Source organism: Bos indicus x Bos taurus, chromosome 1, assembly GCF_003369695.1.
Source record: "Bos indicus x Bos taurus breed Angus x Brahman F1 hybrid chromosome 1, Bos_hybrid_MaternalHap_v2.0, whole genome shotgun sequence".
NCBI classification, from domain to species: Eukaryota; Metazoa; Chordata; class Mammalia; order Artiodactyla; family Bovidae; genus Bos; species Bos indicus x Bos taurus.
Window position 1 is genome coordinate 131,613,030 of NC_040076.1, and position 16,693 is coordinate 131,629,722.

The window sequence follows — 16,693 nt, forward strand, 5'->3', positions numbered from 1 at the left end:
AGCCTCAGAGAGGTTACATGACATTCCCAGAGTCACCCAGTGAATGGCCAGACTTTAAGCTCATGTCTTTCCACGTTTCTAGACTCTGTTGTGTGGGGTGATTTTTAACTCCCAAGGAACAGGATGCACTTAGATCACTTAAATCAGACTCTAGGGATGGGTCCCGGAGATCAGGGGTTCTCAAGCTCTCCTGTGACTTGAATTTGCATTGAGGTTAAGAACCTCTGCTCTCAACAGGCTTCCCTTTAAGAACTGGGGATCCTTTCCAAGACAGCCTTAAAACCAGATTTTTCATGTATGAGGAGAAGCTGGGGTGGGGTTTTACAAAGGCCAAAAAGCAGACGTCATGCCCTGAGGAGTCTCAGTTTCCTCCCAGCTCTGCAGCTGGATCCACCTGTGTGAGGACCCTCATCCTCTGCTTCTGGGGCAGGTATGGAGACACCTTTCCTCAGCTCCTCAGCAGCGAGCCCTTTTCCTGTTTATACTTGCCTTTTCAAGCACAAGTTGCTACTGCACACACCCACCCTCAGAGCTGTGTAGACACTTCCTTATCTCCAAATGCCCCATGCCTGCCTTTCCAACAACAGCTGCCAGCCTCCAGCAATGATCTTGGCTGGAACCCTGTGCTTCCAGGAGCCAGAGGGAGGTGGTGCTGGTGCTGCCCAGGCACTGTGGGTGGAGGCAGAGCTACAGCAGCCTCCGGTGCCCCTCCGGCTACCCCAGGGCCTGGCACTGGGATCCCATTGCTTCCACCATGTCCTACCATGGGAGAGAGGGCAGGCAGAGGAGCCCACATCCTGCACCAAAATTCCTACTGGTATCCATTCCAAAAGGACTTCCCTGTAGCTCTAACAGTAAAGAATCTGCCTGTGATGCAGGAGACCAGGGTTCGATTCCTGAGTCAGGAAGATCCTCTGGAGAAGGGAATGGCAATTCACTCCAGTATTCTTGCCTGGAGAATTCCATGGACAGAGAAGCCTGGTGGGCTACAGTTCATGGGGTGGCAAACAGTTGGACACGACTGAGCGACTAACACACACACACATCCATTCCAATGGTCCCACTCCCACCCCCTAGCTCTTCCCTTCTTCCTCTGCTTGCTGGCTCTCAACTCTGGGCATATCCCTAGGGTAATAATAATAATACAAATAGCTGAGTGCTATTACAAGGCAGCACTGCCCTGAGCATTTACACTTTTCATCTCACCCCCAACCACCCACCAAGGCAAGCCGTTGCCCCTCTCACTCAAGTGGCTGAGCCGGGATTTGAATCCCATCTGTCTGACTCTGGAGGACCAAGTTCTCTCTCAGCTCTATCTTCACCTCCTCCAGCAGGGGCTCCCTCACCTTCTAACCCTCCTGGTTTCTCCCAACTCCCACGCTCCTCAGGAAGCTCTGACTCACTCCATTAATTTAGAGGCTGCCCCGACCTCCCCGTGTCCTCACTCCCAGCAGAGGGTCACCTGTCACCCAGAGAATACAGGTCCCCAAAGACCTTTCATTTGCCTTTCCTGTGTGTCCCCGGGGGTCACATCATCACCCACAGCTGTCTTTGTACCTCCACTCAATCCCCCAGTTGGCAGCCTGCCCAACATCCCCGCTCCTCCTGCTCCATGAGACCACTTTCAAGAGGACCTATTTGGGGGACTCCCTCAGGTGCAGCAGCAGCCGTCTGTTCTCCCTTCTCTGACTCTCTCCCTGTCCTCCATTCTCTTCAAACCCTAGGTTTCCCAGAATCCTAGCCTGGTTCTATTTGTCCCCATATCTTGTCCCTGGACACCCTCACCTGCTCTCAAGCCGTTAGCTATTAATTTCATTTTGTGTGTCTGTGACCTGTCTGAGTCCCAGGGCCTGATTCCCAACTGCCAATCAGACATCCATGGGATGATGTCTGTTAGGAATCTCAACCTCAAAGAGCCCAAAGCCAGCAGCATCTCTTATTCCTCAGACCAGCCGCCCCTCCTGGGTCCTCTTCCTTGGATGGCACTCCTCCTAACCCCATCTGGAAGCTGGGTGCCATCACCATCTCCCCCACCTCTGTCTCACGGGAACTGGTCACCGAGCTCTGTCCCTTCTAACTCAACCATGTCTCTAGAATTTGTCCTCTCCTTCCCATGCCTCCCCCTCCTCTAGGATCACGATCCACCCTGGTTCAGCTGGAATGTTACAGCCCTCTCTTCACTCTTCCCATGGCCTGCAGGTCTCTCCTACTCCAGCTCACTTTCCACACCACAGCCAGTGCGACTGTTCTGTAGGCAGACCTGGACCAGATCCCCTCTTCTTCCATGACGCTCCTCTACTGATCTGATGAGACTTCATGTCGAAGCCCTTCACCGTGTGACCAGCTGCTTCCTCACCCCCAGCCATCCAGACCCTGCTCCTGCTCTTTCCCCTCACACCCTGCTACACACTGGGTATTGTTTGCACTCTGCCAGTTTGGTCACCAATCCAGATTCTTCCCTTACTTCTTTCTCAGTACGTTTGCCAGGTTCCATTGCTATAGAAAAGTTATTTATTTCCAAAGGGCTGTTTTTGGTCACTGTGATCATGTATAGACCCTATTGCCAAAGAAGATGCTTACACAGGCAACAAAGATGGGGCCAGTAAGCCTCAGATGGGAGGCAGTGTTAAGAGTTAATGATGTGTGATCATGGTAGGGAAAGGCTGTCCTAGCGCTTCTACCCACTTCCAGAGCACTTTTCCTTCCAGAGACAGTCAGGAATAACTTCCAAAGTCTCATTTCAAAATGAGAGAGAGGAAGCAGCTGGCAATGTTTTCAACAGACCAGTTAGGGTTGTCTATGTTTGCAGCATTCTGACTTTATAAGACTCATTTGATGCTGAAGAGAATCCCAACAGTCTCAGTGAGCACAGCTGCTGCAGGGGAGGCTGCTGGGGTCAGGGGAGTAAGGAGAGAAGGGCCTTACTTGAGTTCTGGTTAAAGCGGTGCTTCAGAGTGCTCCAGGTCGAGGTCAGTGAGCCCAGGGTGGCCCTGACCCGGAGGCTGTACGACACAGTGGCGGTGATGTCCTCTGTGATGTCACACTCAGGCCTTTGAGTGGGTGAGCACCAGATGCTGGGGATCCAGATGTGGCTCGTGTACAGGCTCTCATACTCCCTGGCCAAAGAGAGGAGGGGACAGCGTCACACCAGGCCCTTCCACCCTGGCTCAATGATGGTTTCAAGTAACCGCCTCCTCCGCTAACTTTTTATGGGCCAGGAAAACAAGTATGTGCTCCACATTCCTTTCCTCCCCTCTCCTCCGTCACCAACCATCCCTTCTTTCTGACTCCTTCTCCAAAGACAGGGAGCCTCAGGCATCAACCCCGCTCTGTCCTGGTCTCTCCATCTGCACGGTCACCACCCTAGTCTCAGCGACTGTCACCCCTTGCCTTGCTGTGTCTCTGGACAGATTTTCCTACTTCCCTTCCTGCCAGTCTTCAGACCATTTGTCACTCAGCAGAGCAGAGCATTTCTCTCCTTAGTGACTTCCAAAGAGCCTAGAATGGAATGCATACTCTCCCCGGCTGACAAGAATCTCTGGCCTTCTTGCTCCGCCCCTAAAGGTGATACTCCCTCCACACGGTCCTCCTCACGATTCCTCCAACTTGGCAACGTGCTGCTGTGTCTCAGTGCCCTGCCCTCAGTGTGAGTGCCCTGCATTCACACTGCTTGCCTGCTCCTGTCCTTCAGATATTGGCTTAAATATCACATCCTCAGACAGACCTTCCCTAACCATCAGATAAAAAGCTGCCACAGAGCCAACTCACTGTGCAATGGATTTTAGCTCCCTCCTAGAACTGATTTCTATCTGAACTTACCCACAGCAGTGCTGCCTGATAGAACTTCCTGTGATGGTGAAAACCTTCTGTATTTGTGTTGTTTTACAATGGCACCCCACTCCGGTACTCTTGCCTGGAAAATCCCATGGATGGAGGAGCCTGGTAGGCTGCAGTCCATGGGGTTGCTAAGAGTCGGACACGACTGAACGACTTCACTTTCACTTTTCACTTTCATGTATTGGAGAAGGAAATGGCAACCCGCTCCAGTGTTCTTGCCTGGAGAACCCCAGGGACGGGGGAGCCTGGTGGGCTGCCGTCTATGGGGTCGCACAGAGTCAGACACGACTGAAGTGACTTAGCATAGCATAGCATACAGTAGCCTGTAGCCACAGATGGCTATTAAGAACTTGAAATGTGGTTCATATGACTAGGGAACAGACTTTTGAATTTAATTTTGATTAATTTAAGTATAAATAGCTGTCCGTGTCTAGTGGCTACCACATTGGACAGTGCAGACCTAGTGTACTTATTTCTTTAAGTTTTTACTGTCTCCTCCTCTAAATGTAATCTTCTTCTGCCTGGAAACTTTGTGGTCTGTACCCCTGAGCCTAGGAGAATGTCTATGCATGTAGCTGCTTGGTTTGTATGAATTGTTAGTGAGCTTTACTGAGTACCTTCTGCATCCCTGTCACTCCTTGACAGCTCTGAGAGCCTGGACACCTGGAGAAGGACCAGCTGACCTATAGGGTCACAATTTGTTTTGGCTCCTGGGGGCAAGTGTACTGTCAGGAAAACTGAGGTCTCACCGACCCCTAAAATATCTGAGTCTCCAAATAATTTCTCTTCCTCAAGTCAGAGCCAAACTCATTTCATCTTAAGATTTTCTTCGGCTTTAGACAACTGACTCACTGTTGGAAAGAAACTTCACGAAAATGTGTTTATATACTTTTGTGTTCCCAGAGAGTTCACTGCCAAATCCATGGGACAACTTCCCTTGTTGCTTCAATTCTCTTAGGGCCCATGAAGACAGAGGAGGCAGATCATAGGAAATCATCTTTCTCTGGGCTCACAAAGCCTTCTTGAGCTCTGGAATGAGGGCTGTGCCTCTAGGAATCAACTACTGCCTAAAGGAGAGAAACTGAAAAACAAAACAACAGCAACAACAACAACAAACGCTCACCCCTGGTACTCGACAGAATAGTGTACTATTTCTTCAGGCACAGTCACTGGGCTCCATGTCAAGACGTGCTTCATGTTGGTTGATTGCACAGAGAGGTTCTGAGGGGCAGGTAGAACAGCCACTCCATCTGGGACCAAGGAGACAGACAAGCTGACAAGGCGAGTTCACCTCAGGGAATGCCACAGCTTCAGGTTAGTTTCTAACGAAAAGTCAGACATGCTTAGGAACTAGTCAGTCAGTCAGTTCAGTCCCTCAGTCATGTCCGACTCTTTGTGACCCCATGAACCACAGCACGCCAGGCCTCCCTGTCCATCACCAACTCCTGGAGTCCACCCAAACCCATGTCCATTGAGTCAGTGATGCCATCCAACCATCTCATCTTCTGTCGTTTGCTTCTTCTCCTGCCTTCAATCTTTCCCAGCATCAGGGTCTTTTCAAATGAGTCAGCTCTTTGCATCAGGTGGCCAAAGTACTGGAGTTTCAGCTTCAACATTAGTCCTTCCAATGAACACTCAGGACTGATCTCCTTTAGGATGGACTGGTTGGAACTAGAAGAAACTCTAATTTTACCATATTTGTGTTCATGCTAAATATTGCTATCATCATTGTAATTCTCCCTTTGGTGATTAGCATATTAACATTAATATTAATATGTATGTGTATGGGTGCTTAGTTGTGACTCTTTGTGACCCTATGGAATACAACCTGCCAGGATCCTCTGTCCATGAGAATTTCCAGGCAAGAATACTGGAGTGGGTTGCCATGCCCTTCTCCATGGGGATCTTCCTGACTCAAGGATCAAACCCACATGCCCTGCATCTCCGGATTGCAGGCTGAATCTTTACCACTGAGCCATCTGGAAAACCCAGTTAATATTAATAATAATAGCTAACATTATTGACATTAATAATGGTTAGTATTTTTGGTCACCTGATGCAAACAGTCAGCTCATTGGAAAAGTCCCTGATGCTGGGAAAGATTCAAGGCAGACGGAGAAGAGGGCATCAGAAGATGAGATGGCTGGATGGCATCACTGATGTAATGGACATGAACTTGGGCAAACTTCGGGAGATGGTGAGGGACAGGGAGGCCTGGCGTGCTGCAGTCCATGGGGTCGCAAAGAATCAGACATGAATGGGCGACTGAACAACAATATTACTGAGCACTTACCAAGCTCTATCTATGCCGTGAGCTCGATTATCACATGATTTTCTCATTTAATTCTCATGACCATACTGGGATGTAAGGACCATCAGTTTCTCTGTTGTACAAGTGAGAAAACTGAAGCACATTATATACAACCATTGTGTCACACTGGCCGCGATGCAGGCCTGGACTTTGTTTGGACTTTGCCACTGAATTTGTGACCGTAAACACGTTGCGTAAACCTGAGCTCCCCACCTCTACATGGCAAACCCATATCGGCTCCTGCCGGCTTCTCATCACCACCCCCTCTTGCTACTGCCATCCTCAGCTATCAGAGCAATTCCTTTGTGTCCCCAAAATGGCCAAACGGGGCACAGCTGCTATTTGGGAAGTGCACTCAAGTCTGCCATGGAAGGAGTCCAGTACAGAAGGGCACCAAGCCAGTTTGGAGACTCCACCCCAGACAGCCTGCAGGCCTCTGAGCCAGATGAGACTCAAGCATCTGCTCACGCAGCTGTGTGCCCAGAGTGTGCACACAGTGGGTCTACAGCTTGCACACAGAATCAAAGCTGATTTGTGATTCTTGTGATTCTTCACAGAATCATCTGTGAAGCTGATCCCTAATAAGGACTTCGCAGCCCCAGTCCGGATCTCCTACTGTGGTCTCCCCCTCTGACTTTTACATACTCCTCTTTTAATGCCCAACACCTGCCTCCTTTTGCTGTTACAGTTGCAGTGATAACATCAACAGCACAGTGTGTATAAGGCTGGGACCCTCGCCTGGGACTTTTCATCTTTGTGTCTGTCTCCAAATTGGCACCTGCTGTTCGTTATCAAGTCCTGTAACCATGAGGGGATGGGGGCTGCCAGGAACATCCCACTTAGTGCCCTTGTGGGCACTAATGTAGGACCCTGGTGATGCAGCCCAATCTCACTCTCAGCATCCAGGGCTTGGCCTGTGAGGAAACACCTGGGGTGCCCTCAAGGGAGGCTTCCTGCCCTCTCCACCCTTATACTTGTCGTCATCCAAGGGAAGAAAGGGCAAAGAGCCAGCTGCAATAAGATAGCACAGGAGGGCAGGGTGTAGTCCCTTCTGACATGCTTCCTCTGGTGAAGTAGACAAAACATTTCTCTAGTCAGATATGTGAGGATTTTAAAACTATAAACATAAAGCTTGAATTCATAATTCTAAAACTCTCAAAAATGAAATCTCCTGGCCCAGATAATTATACTGGAGAATACGAATGTGAGATGTGAGACTTGGACCATAAAGAAAGCTGAACACTGAAGAATTGATGGTTTCGAACTGTGGTGCTGGAGAAGACTCTTGAAAATCCCTTGGACTTCAAGGAGATCCAACCAGTCCATTCAGGAAATCAGTCCTGAATATTCATTGGAAGGACTAATGCTGAAGTTGAAGCTCCAGTACTTTGGCCACCTGATGTGAGGAGCTGACTCATTGGAAAAGTGTCTGATGCTGGGAAAGATTGAGGGCATGAGGAGAAGGGGGAAACAGAAGATAAGATGGTTGGATGGCATCATCAGCTCAATGGACGTGAGTTTGAGCAAACTCTGGGAGATGGTGAAGGACAGGGAAGCCTGGCATGCTGCGATCCCTGTGGTCACAAAGAGTCGGATACTACTTATCAACTGAACAACACCACAAACTATGAAATAGTTAAAGAGAAAGTAGTACCAATTTTATACAATATCTTCCAGAAATCAAAGAGGAAAAAACTTAACTTTATGGGGTCTGTATTACCTTGATACCAAAATCAAAGATTATTTATATATTTTTAAAAGTGAAAGACTACAGATCAATATGTCTCAGGCACTTAGGTGCAAAAATCTTTGACAAATACAATCCAGATTTGGTGTTGTATAAGACTATATACCCTGATCAAGTGGGATTTATTCCAGGTATGCAAGGCTGCTTCAGTATTTGAAAATCAATTAATGTAATCCACCACGTCAACAAGATCAAGAAGAAAAACCATATAATTGTTTCAACTGACACCAAGAAAGCATTTACAAAATTCAACACCCATTCATAATTTAAAAACAAAACAAAAAGAAAAAAAGAAACCGTTTCTTTGAATTATGAACAACAGGAATTATCTCAATTTGATAATGATCATCTATAAAAAACCTACAGCTGGATTTTCCTGGTGGCACAGTGGATAAAAATCTGCCTGCTGATGCAGGAGACACAGGTTTGATCCTTGATCCGGGAAGATCCCACATGCCGTGGAACAGCTAAGCCTGTACAACACAGCTACTGAGCCCAAGTTCTCGAGCCTGCCAGCCGCAACTACTGAAATCTGTGCACCTAGAACCTGTGCCCACAGCAAGAGAAGCCACACAGTGAGAGGCACTGCAATGAAGAATAGCCCCTGCTCACCGTACCTAAAGAAAGCCCATGCAAATCAGTGAAGATCCAGCATAGCCAAAAAACACCTACAGCTAGCATCTTGTTCAATGGTAAAAGGCTGGATGCTTTTCCCTATATCAAGAATGAGGCAAGGATGCCCACACTTATCACTTTTATTTGACATTGTACTAGAAGTTCTAGCAACTGTAATAAGGCAAACTAAGGAAGTGAAAGACATTACAGCTTGGAAAATAAGTGATAAATCTCCCTCTATTTCCAGGTGACATGTTAGGCTATGTAGGAAATCCCACAGAATCTACCAAAAAAGCCTCTGAAAACTAATAGTGAGTTTGGCAAGTTCATGGGATATAAGATAAACGTTAAAAAATTAGTTGTATCTCTAAATACTAGCAATGGACACTTACATGCAGAAACTTAAAATATTATTTGCAATCATTGCCCCTCCCCAAAAGAAAAACTCATGTGTAAATCTAATGAAACATATCTTTCTATGGGGAAAACACCACAATGCCAGTGAAAAAATTTCAAAGAAAATCTAAATAGATGGAGAGGCATACTGTGCTCATGGATTGGACAACTCAACATAGTTAAAAAGGTAATTCTCCCCAAATTGATATATACGTTTAACAGGGTTCCTATCAAAAACCCAGCAAGGTTTTTTTGTGGAGATAGGTAAGCTTTTCCTAAAATTTAAGAGAAAAGGCAAAGGCACAAGAATAAAACAATTTTGAAAAAGCAAAAGGTAAGAGAACTCAATCTACCCAATTTTAAAACTTACAATAATTAAGACTGTGTGGTATTGACAAAGCAATAGACACATAGATTGATGAAACAATATAGACATCCCAGAAATAGACCCACACAAATATGCTCAGCTGATTTTTGGCAAAGGTACAAAAGCAATTCACTGAAGGAAGGATAGCCTTTTCAACAAACAATATTAGAGCAATTGGCTATTTGCAGGCAAACAAAAAACCTCAACCTACATCTCACATGTTAGCAAAAATTAACTCAAAGTAGGCCATGGACTTGATGTAAAATGTGAAAGTCTAAAACTTTTAGGAAAAAACATAGGAGAAAATCTTTAGGGCCAGACAAAGATTTCTTACACTTGACATCAAAGCATGATCCATAAAAGGAAACATTTATAAACAGGCATCACCAGAATTAAAATCTCTTGCACCACAAAGACCCTGTTAAGAGGATAAAAAGACAAGATACAGACTAGGAGAAAACATTTGCAAACAATATATCTCACAAAGGATTGATATCTAGAACATATATATAAAGAATACTCAAAACCCAACAGTAAAAAAAGCAAGCAATTCAATTAGAAAATGAGTAAAAGATGTGAAGAGTAATTTCACCAAAAAAGCACACACAGATGGCAAACAAGCACATGAAAATATGTTCAATATCATTAGCTATTAGGGAAATGCAAATTTAAACTTCCATGAGAGAGTGCCACACAGCTATCAGAATGACTAAAAATTCTTACAGTGACAAAACCAAACCCTGGTGAGGACGCAGAGAAAGTGGGTCCCTCATCCATCGCTGGGTGGGAACAAAGTGGCACCACCAAACTGGAAGGCCGTTCAGCAGTTTCTTGCAGAACTAAACTTGTAAATTACTACACAACCCAGCAAGTGCACTCTTGGGCATTTATCCCAAGGTAATGAAAATTTATATCACACAAAGTCTGCACAACAAATGTCCATAAACAAGATGGAATCAGCCCAGATGCCCACAGGTGAATGGTTAAACAAATATGGTATATCCAAGAAAAAGGAACAAACTACACGAAACAATCTGGATGAATCTCCAGGGAATGACACCAACTGAAAGAAGCCAAACCCCCAAAGTTACATACTGTATATTTCTATTTTTATAACATTTTCAAATGACAAAATTTTAGACTTTGAGAGATTAATGGTTGCCAGGAGTTAGGAAGAGTTGGGAAAGGCACAGTAGTGAGAGATGGGTGAGGTTATAAAAAGGCAACAAGACATATCATTGTGATATTGGAAATGTTCAGTATCTTGACTGCGGTGATAAATATACAAACCTTCACACACACACATACACATTCTCAAACAAATGCAAGTAAAGCTGGGGAAATCTGAATAAGATGTGTGGATTTTGTGAATACCAAGGATTTCAATATTCTAGTTGTAGTATTATACTATTGTTTTGCAAAATACCACTGGGGAAACTGGGTTTTCTGTATTATTTCCTTTTTTAAAAAATTTATTTGGCTACACCAAGTCTTTGGAGAAGGAAATGGCACCCCACTCCAGTACTTTTGCCTGGAAAATCCCATGGATGGAGGAGCCTGGTAGGCTGCAGTCCATGGGGTCGCTAAGAGTCGGACACGACTGAGCGACTTCACTTTCACTTTTCACTTTCATGCTTTGGAGAAGGAAATGGCAACCCACTCCAGTGTTCTTGCCTGGAGAATCCCAGGGATGAGGGAGCCTGGTGGGCTTCTGTCTATGGGGTCACACAGAGTCGGACACGACTGAAGCAACTTAGCAGTAGCATACCAAGTCTTATGAGGTATGAGGGATCTTTTTTAGTTGCAGCATGCAGGATTTTTTTTTTAAGTTTTGGCATGCAAACTCTTAGTTGTGGCATGTGAGATCAAGTTCCCTGACCAGGGATCAAACCCAGGGCCCCCTGCATTGTGGGGGTGGAGTCAGCCACTGGACCACCACGGAAGTCCCTCTGTGTTATATCTAATGAAAAGTGTGAAAGTGTTAGTTGCTCAGTCATGTCCAATTCTTTGCGACCCCATGTCCTGTAGCCTGCCAGGCTCCTCCGTCCATGGGATTCTCCAGGCAAGAATACTGGATTGGGTTGCCATTTCCTACTCCAGGGGATCTTCCTGACCCAAGGATTGAACCAGGGTCTCCTGCATTGCAGGCAGATTCTTCACCATCTGAGCCACCACGAAAGCCCACTTATTTCTTATAACTGCATAAAAATCTAGAATCACAACAAAATTTCAGTTAAAAAATACAGTGCCATCACATCTAAAAAAATAACATTAATTCTGATTATCTGAATGACAGGATACATTTTAAAAGACCATGATAGGATAAATGCAAACAGGATGAAATGCATCTAGCAAAAAAGTTGTATAATTGAGTGCAGTCAATTAAATCAGCGAGGGAGACTGTTTACAGAGGGAGACCTAATGATTAGCCGTCCCAATGATTAGGGCACTTACCAAGGCTTTAAGGAAGACACTCTGAGGTTGAATTTCTGGATATGTCTTTCTTCATGAAGGGCACACAGGCAGGACAACAGCAAGAGATGTCCCAACTTTTAGGTCACTCCATTATGCTATAGAGCTTCCCTGGTGGTTCAGAGGTTAAAGTGTCTGCCTGCAATGCGGGAGATCTGTGTTCAATCCCTGGGTCAGGAAGATCCCCTGGAGAAGGAAATGGCACCCCACTCCAGTATTCTTGCCTGGAGAATCCCATGGACGGAGGAGCCTGGTGAGCTACAGTCCATGGGGTTGCAAAGAGTTGGACACGACTGAGCAACTTCACTTTCTTTCATTATGCTATGCAACAGTTTGCACTTGTGTAACTGTCTTCACCTAGCTGTGAAATTCCAAATCTAACTCCACTATGGGCAAAATACTGTCTCATTCCTATATTAAAATGAAAATTACTGCTTCTTTCTGAGCCCTATGAGCAACATCTTCAATATCTTTATTCCACTTGTATAGTATATTCCAAATTCTATCTTTGTTTCACTGTAGTTTATGTAGCACACACACACATTGGGAATGAGATGGAAAATCAGTAATGCCAGTGAACTACTGATGCCAGGGTATGTTTAATTGGGTCACATAGAAAGTATGGAAGAGGACTTCCCTGATGGACCAGTGGTTAAGAATCTACCTTCCAAGGCAGGGGGCACAGGTTCAGTCCCTGGTCTGGGCACTAAGATCCCACATGCCGTGCAGCCAAAATTTTAAATTAAACACACACACACACACACACACACACACACACACAACTAAGGTGGCACTACATGAGGAAGGATCCGTTTTATGCTAGGACACTAAATAGGGAACTCTAGTTTCAGCTCAACTCTAAGTGAGAGTGACTCCTTTCACCTATGAGAGGTTTTAAAATCCCCTCCAGTTGTTTGAGAAGGCACACGGTGGTCCTTAGAACGCAATTCAATGGAGAAAAACAAAACTTTGTCATCCACCCAGCAATCTCATTAACAAGAAATGTCATCTAAGAGCCAGGAGTAATATGTATTGAAGTCAAGTCCCTGAATAAACCAGTTAATAGACACTCTCCCTGATGTAAATAAGCAAATACAAAAACAAAGAATACAGTTAAGGGACTTCCCTTGGTGGTCCAGTGGTTAAGACTTCACTGTCCAAGGCAAGGGGTGCAGGTTCCATCCTTGGTCTGGGAGCTAACATCCCACAGCTCTCACAGACAAAAAATACAAAATGTAAGACAAAAGTAACATTGTAACGAATTCAATAAACACTTTTAAAAAGTACTTAAAAAAAAAAAAAAAAGAATACAGTCAAGGGGGAAGGGGAGAGTAAGCTTGTAGTGAGAATAGGAAAGACACATTAGCCATAGGGAGGAGGGTACAAAATGGGGAAGTTTTTTGCTCAGCCACACTGGATGAGAATTCTCCCGGGAGCTGGAGTGAGATGTTGGAATATCTTCTGGTCATTTGGTTCCTCTGAATAGTTACACTCTTGTCACTATAGAGAATTATTCTCTTTTAACCGTCTGACTCAGTATCTCAAGAAGGCCCATGGGGTGGAGCCTCTTGGATGGTGTTTCCAACAAAAACTTGAGCTGGGTGACTGTGACCTGACTATTAAGATTTTGGTGCTCAGTGTGGCAAAACTAGCTGAGCAACATTTTTTGCACAGAGCTGCATTCACAAAGCTGATCCCTTTTTCTTGTGGCCTGTTCATTTTCTATTGCACTGCAATATATTTCCACAAAGGCAGTATCTTAAAACAACATAGATTTATTATTGTCCAGTTCCATAGGTCAGGAATCTGAATCAGGTCTAACTGAGCTAAAATCAAGGCGTTGGCAGAAGAGCAGGCTCCAGGGAAGACTGTTTTCTTGCCATTTCCATTTGCTGGGACAAGGCCCCACCTTCTTGCGCACGGCCCCTCTTTCCTCCATTTTCAAAGCCAACAATGGCTGGTTAAGTCCCTTTCATGTTTCAAATATTTCCCTGCCTCTTTTTCTGTCCTCCCATCCCTCTCTCCCTGGATCCAGGAAAGCTTCTCAGCTTTGAAGGACTCATATGATTAGATTGGGCCCATCCAATAATCCAGGATAATCTCCTAATCTCAAAATCCCGTAACATTAATCGCATCTTAATGTGGGGGAAAAAAATCCCCTTTTCCACAGGGTAACATATCCACTGGTTTCCAGGAATTAGAGTATGGACATCTTGAATTCCCCTGGTGGTCCAGTGGTTAAGACTCTGTGCTCCCAATGCAGGGGTAGGGGTTCAATCCCTGGTCAGGGAATTAAGAACCCACAAGCCACACAGTCAAATAAATGTTTTTTGAAAAAGAATGTGGATATCACTGGGGGACCATCATTTTGACTACCACTACAGGGGCTTGCACTTTAGGGGACACTGGTACTGCAAACTGACATGACATGTCTCTCAATTACAGTAGATTATTTCAAGAGAATCCCCTTGTATGTGATCTGAACAAAAGAGCAAGGCCGAGCCAGGACATGGCTGCTAAACAAGTTGCTGGTATCACTTGCTGCCTAGTAACTAGTGCCCACATCCCAGCTTCAAAAGGTATGCAAACCAGTTCATGCCTCAGGAAAGTGGTCTATTGTTTCAGGATCTTGAAGTATGGTCTGGATCAGCAGCAGCACAAAACCCTGCAACCTATGCCCTACTGAACCAGAATCTGCATTTTAACAAGACACACCACCCCAAATCCCAGGTAATTCATAAACATTAAAGTTTGAGAAGCACTGGTATATAGAGGTTAAACTAACCTTTCTCAATCTTGGCTGCCCATTACAATCACTGGGGAAGAGGCTTTTAAGTTTTATTTTGAAATAATTTCAGACTTAACAGAAGAGTTACAAAATAGTACAGAGAGCTCCCATATACCCTTCAGTCAGTTTTCCACATGTACACAACCAGGAAACAAATATGACAAGGAAGATATTAACATTGGCCCAATATCCATAATGAAGCCTCAGTCTTTATCTGAATTTCACCAAATTTTCCCGTAAATCTCTTTCTCTCTTCTTTCCTTCCTTCCTTCCTTTCTCCCCTCCTTCCTTCCTTTTTCCTTTTTTCAGGAACCAATCCAGGTCCTACATTTAGTTGTCATATCTACTTAGTCTTCCCCAGTCTGTCCTCAGTCTTTCCTTGACATTTTTGACAGGAACAGGTCAGTTGTTTTGTACGATATTCCTCAGTTTGGGTTTGTCTAACATTTTTTCATAATTTGATTATGGTTGTACATTTTTGCCATGTACTCATATATCTTATGACTGGTGGAGTTACCCTTGACCACTTGGTTAAGGCAGTGTCTTCACTATAAAATTACCATTTTCCCCCTTATAATTAATAAATAATTTAGGGGAAATACTGTGATACTGAGCAGTGATTCTTTCTCCTCAAACTTTCATCCATTAATTTTTATATTTATTGGTGGATGATACTTGCAACAATCATTGCTATGATGTTCTCGCAGTGGTTTTGTTGTGTTCATTGGAATTTTGTAAGGAAGAGTTCTTCCCGCTCTACCATTTGTGATTTGTAATAATCAGTGTGGACTCATAGAAATTTATTTTATTCTACCAATGTTGATTATGTTACTCAAATTGTTCCATCTTCGGTTATTGGGAGCTATTTTGGATTTTGTGTGCTTTTGACTTACTTTCATCTCTCCTTCTCTTTTTTCATGTTGTTTTTATTAATAGACTTTTAATTTTTAGAATAATTTTAGATTTATAGGAAAAAGTACAGACAGTAAGTACAGGGTTCTTGTAAACCCTTCACTCAGCTTCCCCTGATGCTAACATCTAATATAGTCATGATATACTTGTCAAAACTAAGAAACTAACATTGATATGTTACTTTTTAATTAAACTCCAAACTTTACTTGGATTTTGCCAAATTTTCCACTGATACTCTTTTCCATCCCAGGTTCCAATCCAGGATACTTGTGGCAGCTTGGCCCCCATCCTTCTTTGAGCACTTCCTTCATTACCACAAGATGCTCCAAACTTGTATTTTCTCTTCCCAGTTATGGAATAAACCCTTCTCTAAGGAGTCTGACCCAGGAAGTTTTTAAAAATCCCAGAGCCAAGGCAGCACCCTAGATTAATTAAGTCAGATTTCTGGCTTTGAAATCCTGGCTGCTGCTGCTGCTGCTAAGTCGCTTCAGTCGTGTCCGACTCTGTGCGACCCTATAGACGGCAGCCCACCAGGCTCCCCCGTCCCTGGGATTCTCCAGGCAAGAACACTGGAGTGGGTTGCCATTTCCTTCTCCAATGCATGCCAGTGAAAAGTGAAAGTGTTTGTATTTTTAAAAGCACTCCAGGTGATTCCAATGTGCATTTGAGATTGAGAACCACTGACCTAGACCTTACTTCTGGGGCCTGAAAGATAGTTAAAACTATGAGTGATATATGGTATCACTTTTATATGGAATCTAAAATACGACAGTAAAGAACCTGTCTATGAAACAGAAGCAGAATCATGGACATAGAACAGAATGGTGGTTGCCAAGGGGGAGGGGATGGGGAAAGGGGTGGAGTAGGAGTCTGGGTTAGCAATGTAAGGTTTTATAAATAGAATGGATAAGCAACAAGGCCCTACTGTATAGCACTGCTACTGCTAGGTCACTTCAGTCGTGTCCGACTCTGTGCGACCCCATAGACGGCAGCCCACCAGGCTCCCCCGTCCCTAGGATTCCCCAGGCAAGAACACTGGAGTGGGTTGCCATATCCTTCTCCAATGCATGAAAGTGAAAAGTGAAAGTGAAGTCGCTCAGTCGTGTCCGACCCTCAGCGACCCCATGGACTGCAGCCTACCAGGCTCCTCCATCCATGGGATTTTCCAGGCAAGAGTACTGGAGTGGGGTGCCATCGCCTTCTCTGGTATAGCACAGTGAACTATATTTAATACACTGCGATAAACCA

The 16,693-nt window shown here is 44.7% G+C and overlaps 1 protein-coding gene across 1 annotated transcript in view; it reads right to left on the minus strand.

The window, feature by feature from the left end:
* The window catches only part of IL20RB (interleukin 20 receptor subunit beta), a 40,837-nt gene that overhangs the window by 18,219 nt on the left and 5,925 nt on the right, over positions 1-16,693 (minus strand). Inside the window, exons 2-3 of the mRNA XM_027545392.1 lie at positions 4,961-5,087; positions 2,926-3,116 (exon numbers count right to left, since the gene is read on the minus strand). Of these exons, the coding sequence (XP_027401193.1) occupies positions 2,926-3,116; positions 4,961-5,087 (318 nt within the window). The remainder of the gene's footprint in view (positions 1-2,925; positions 3,117-4,960; positions 5,088-16,693) is intronic.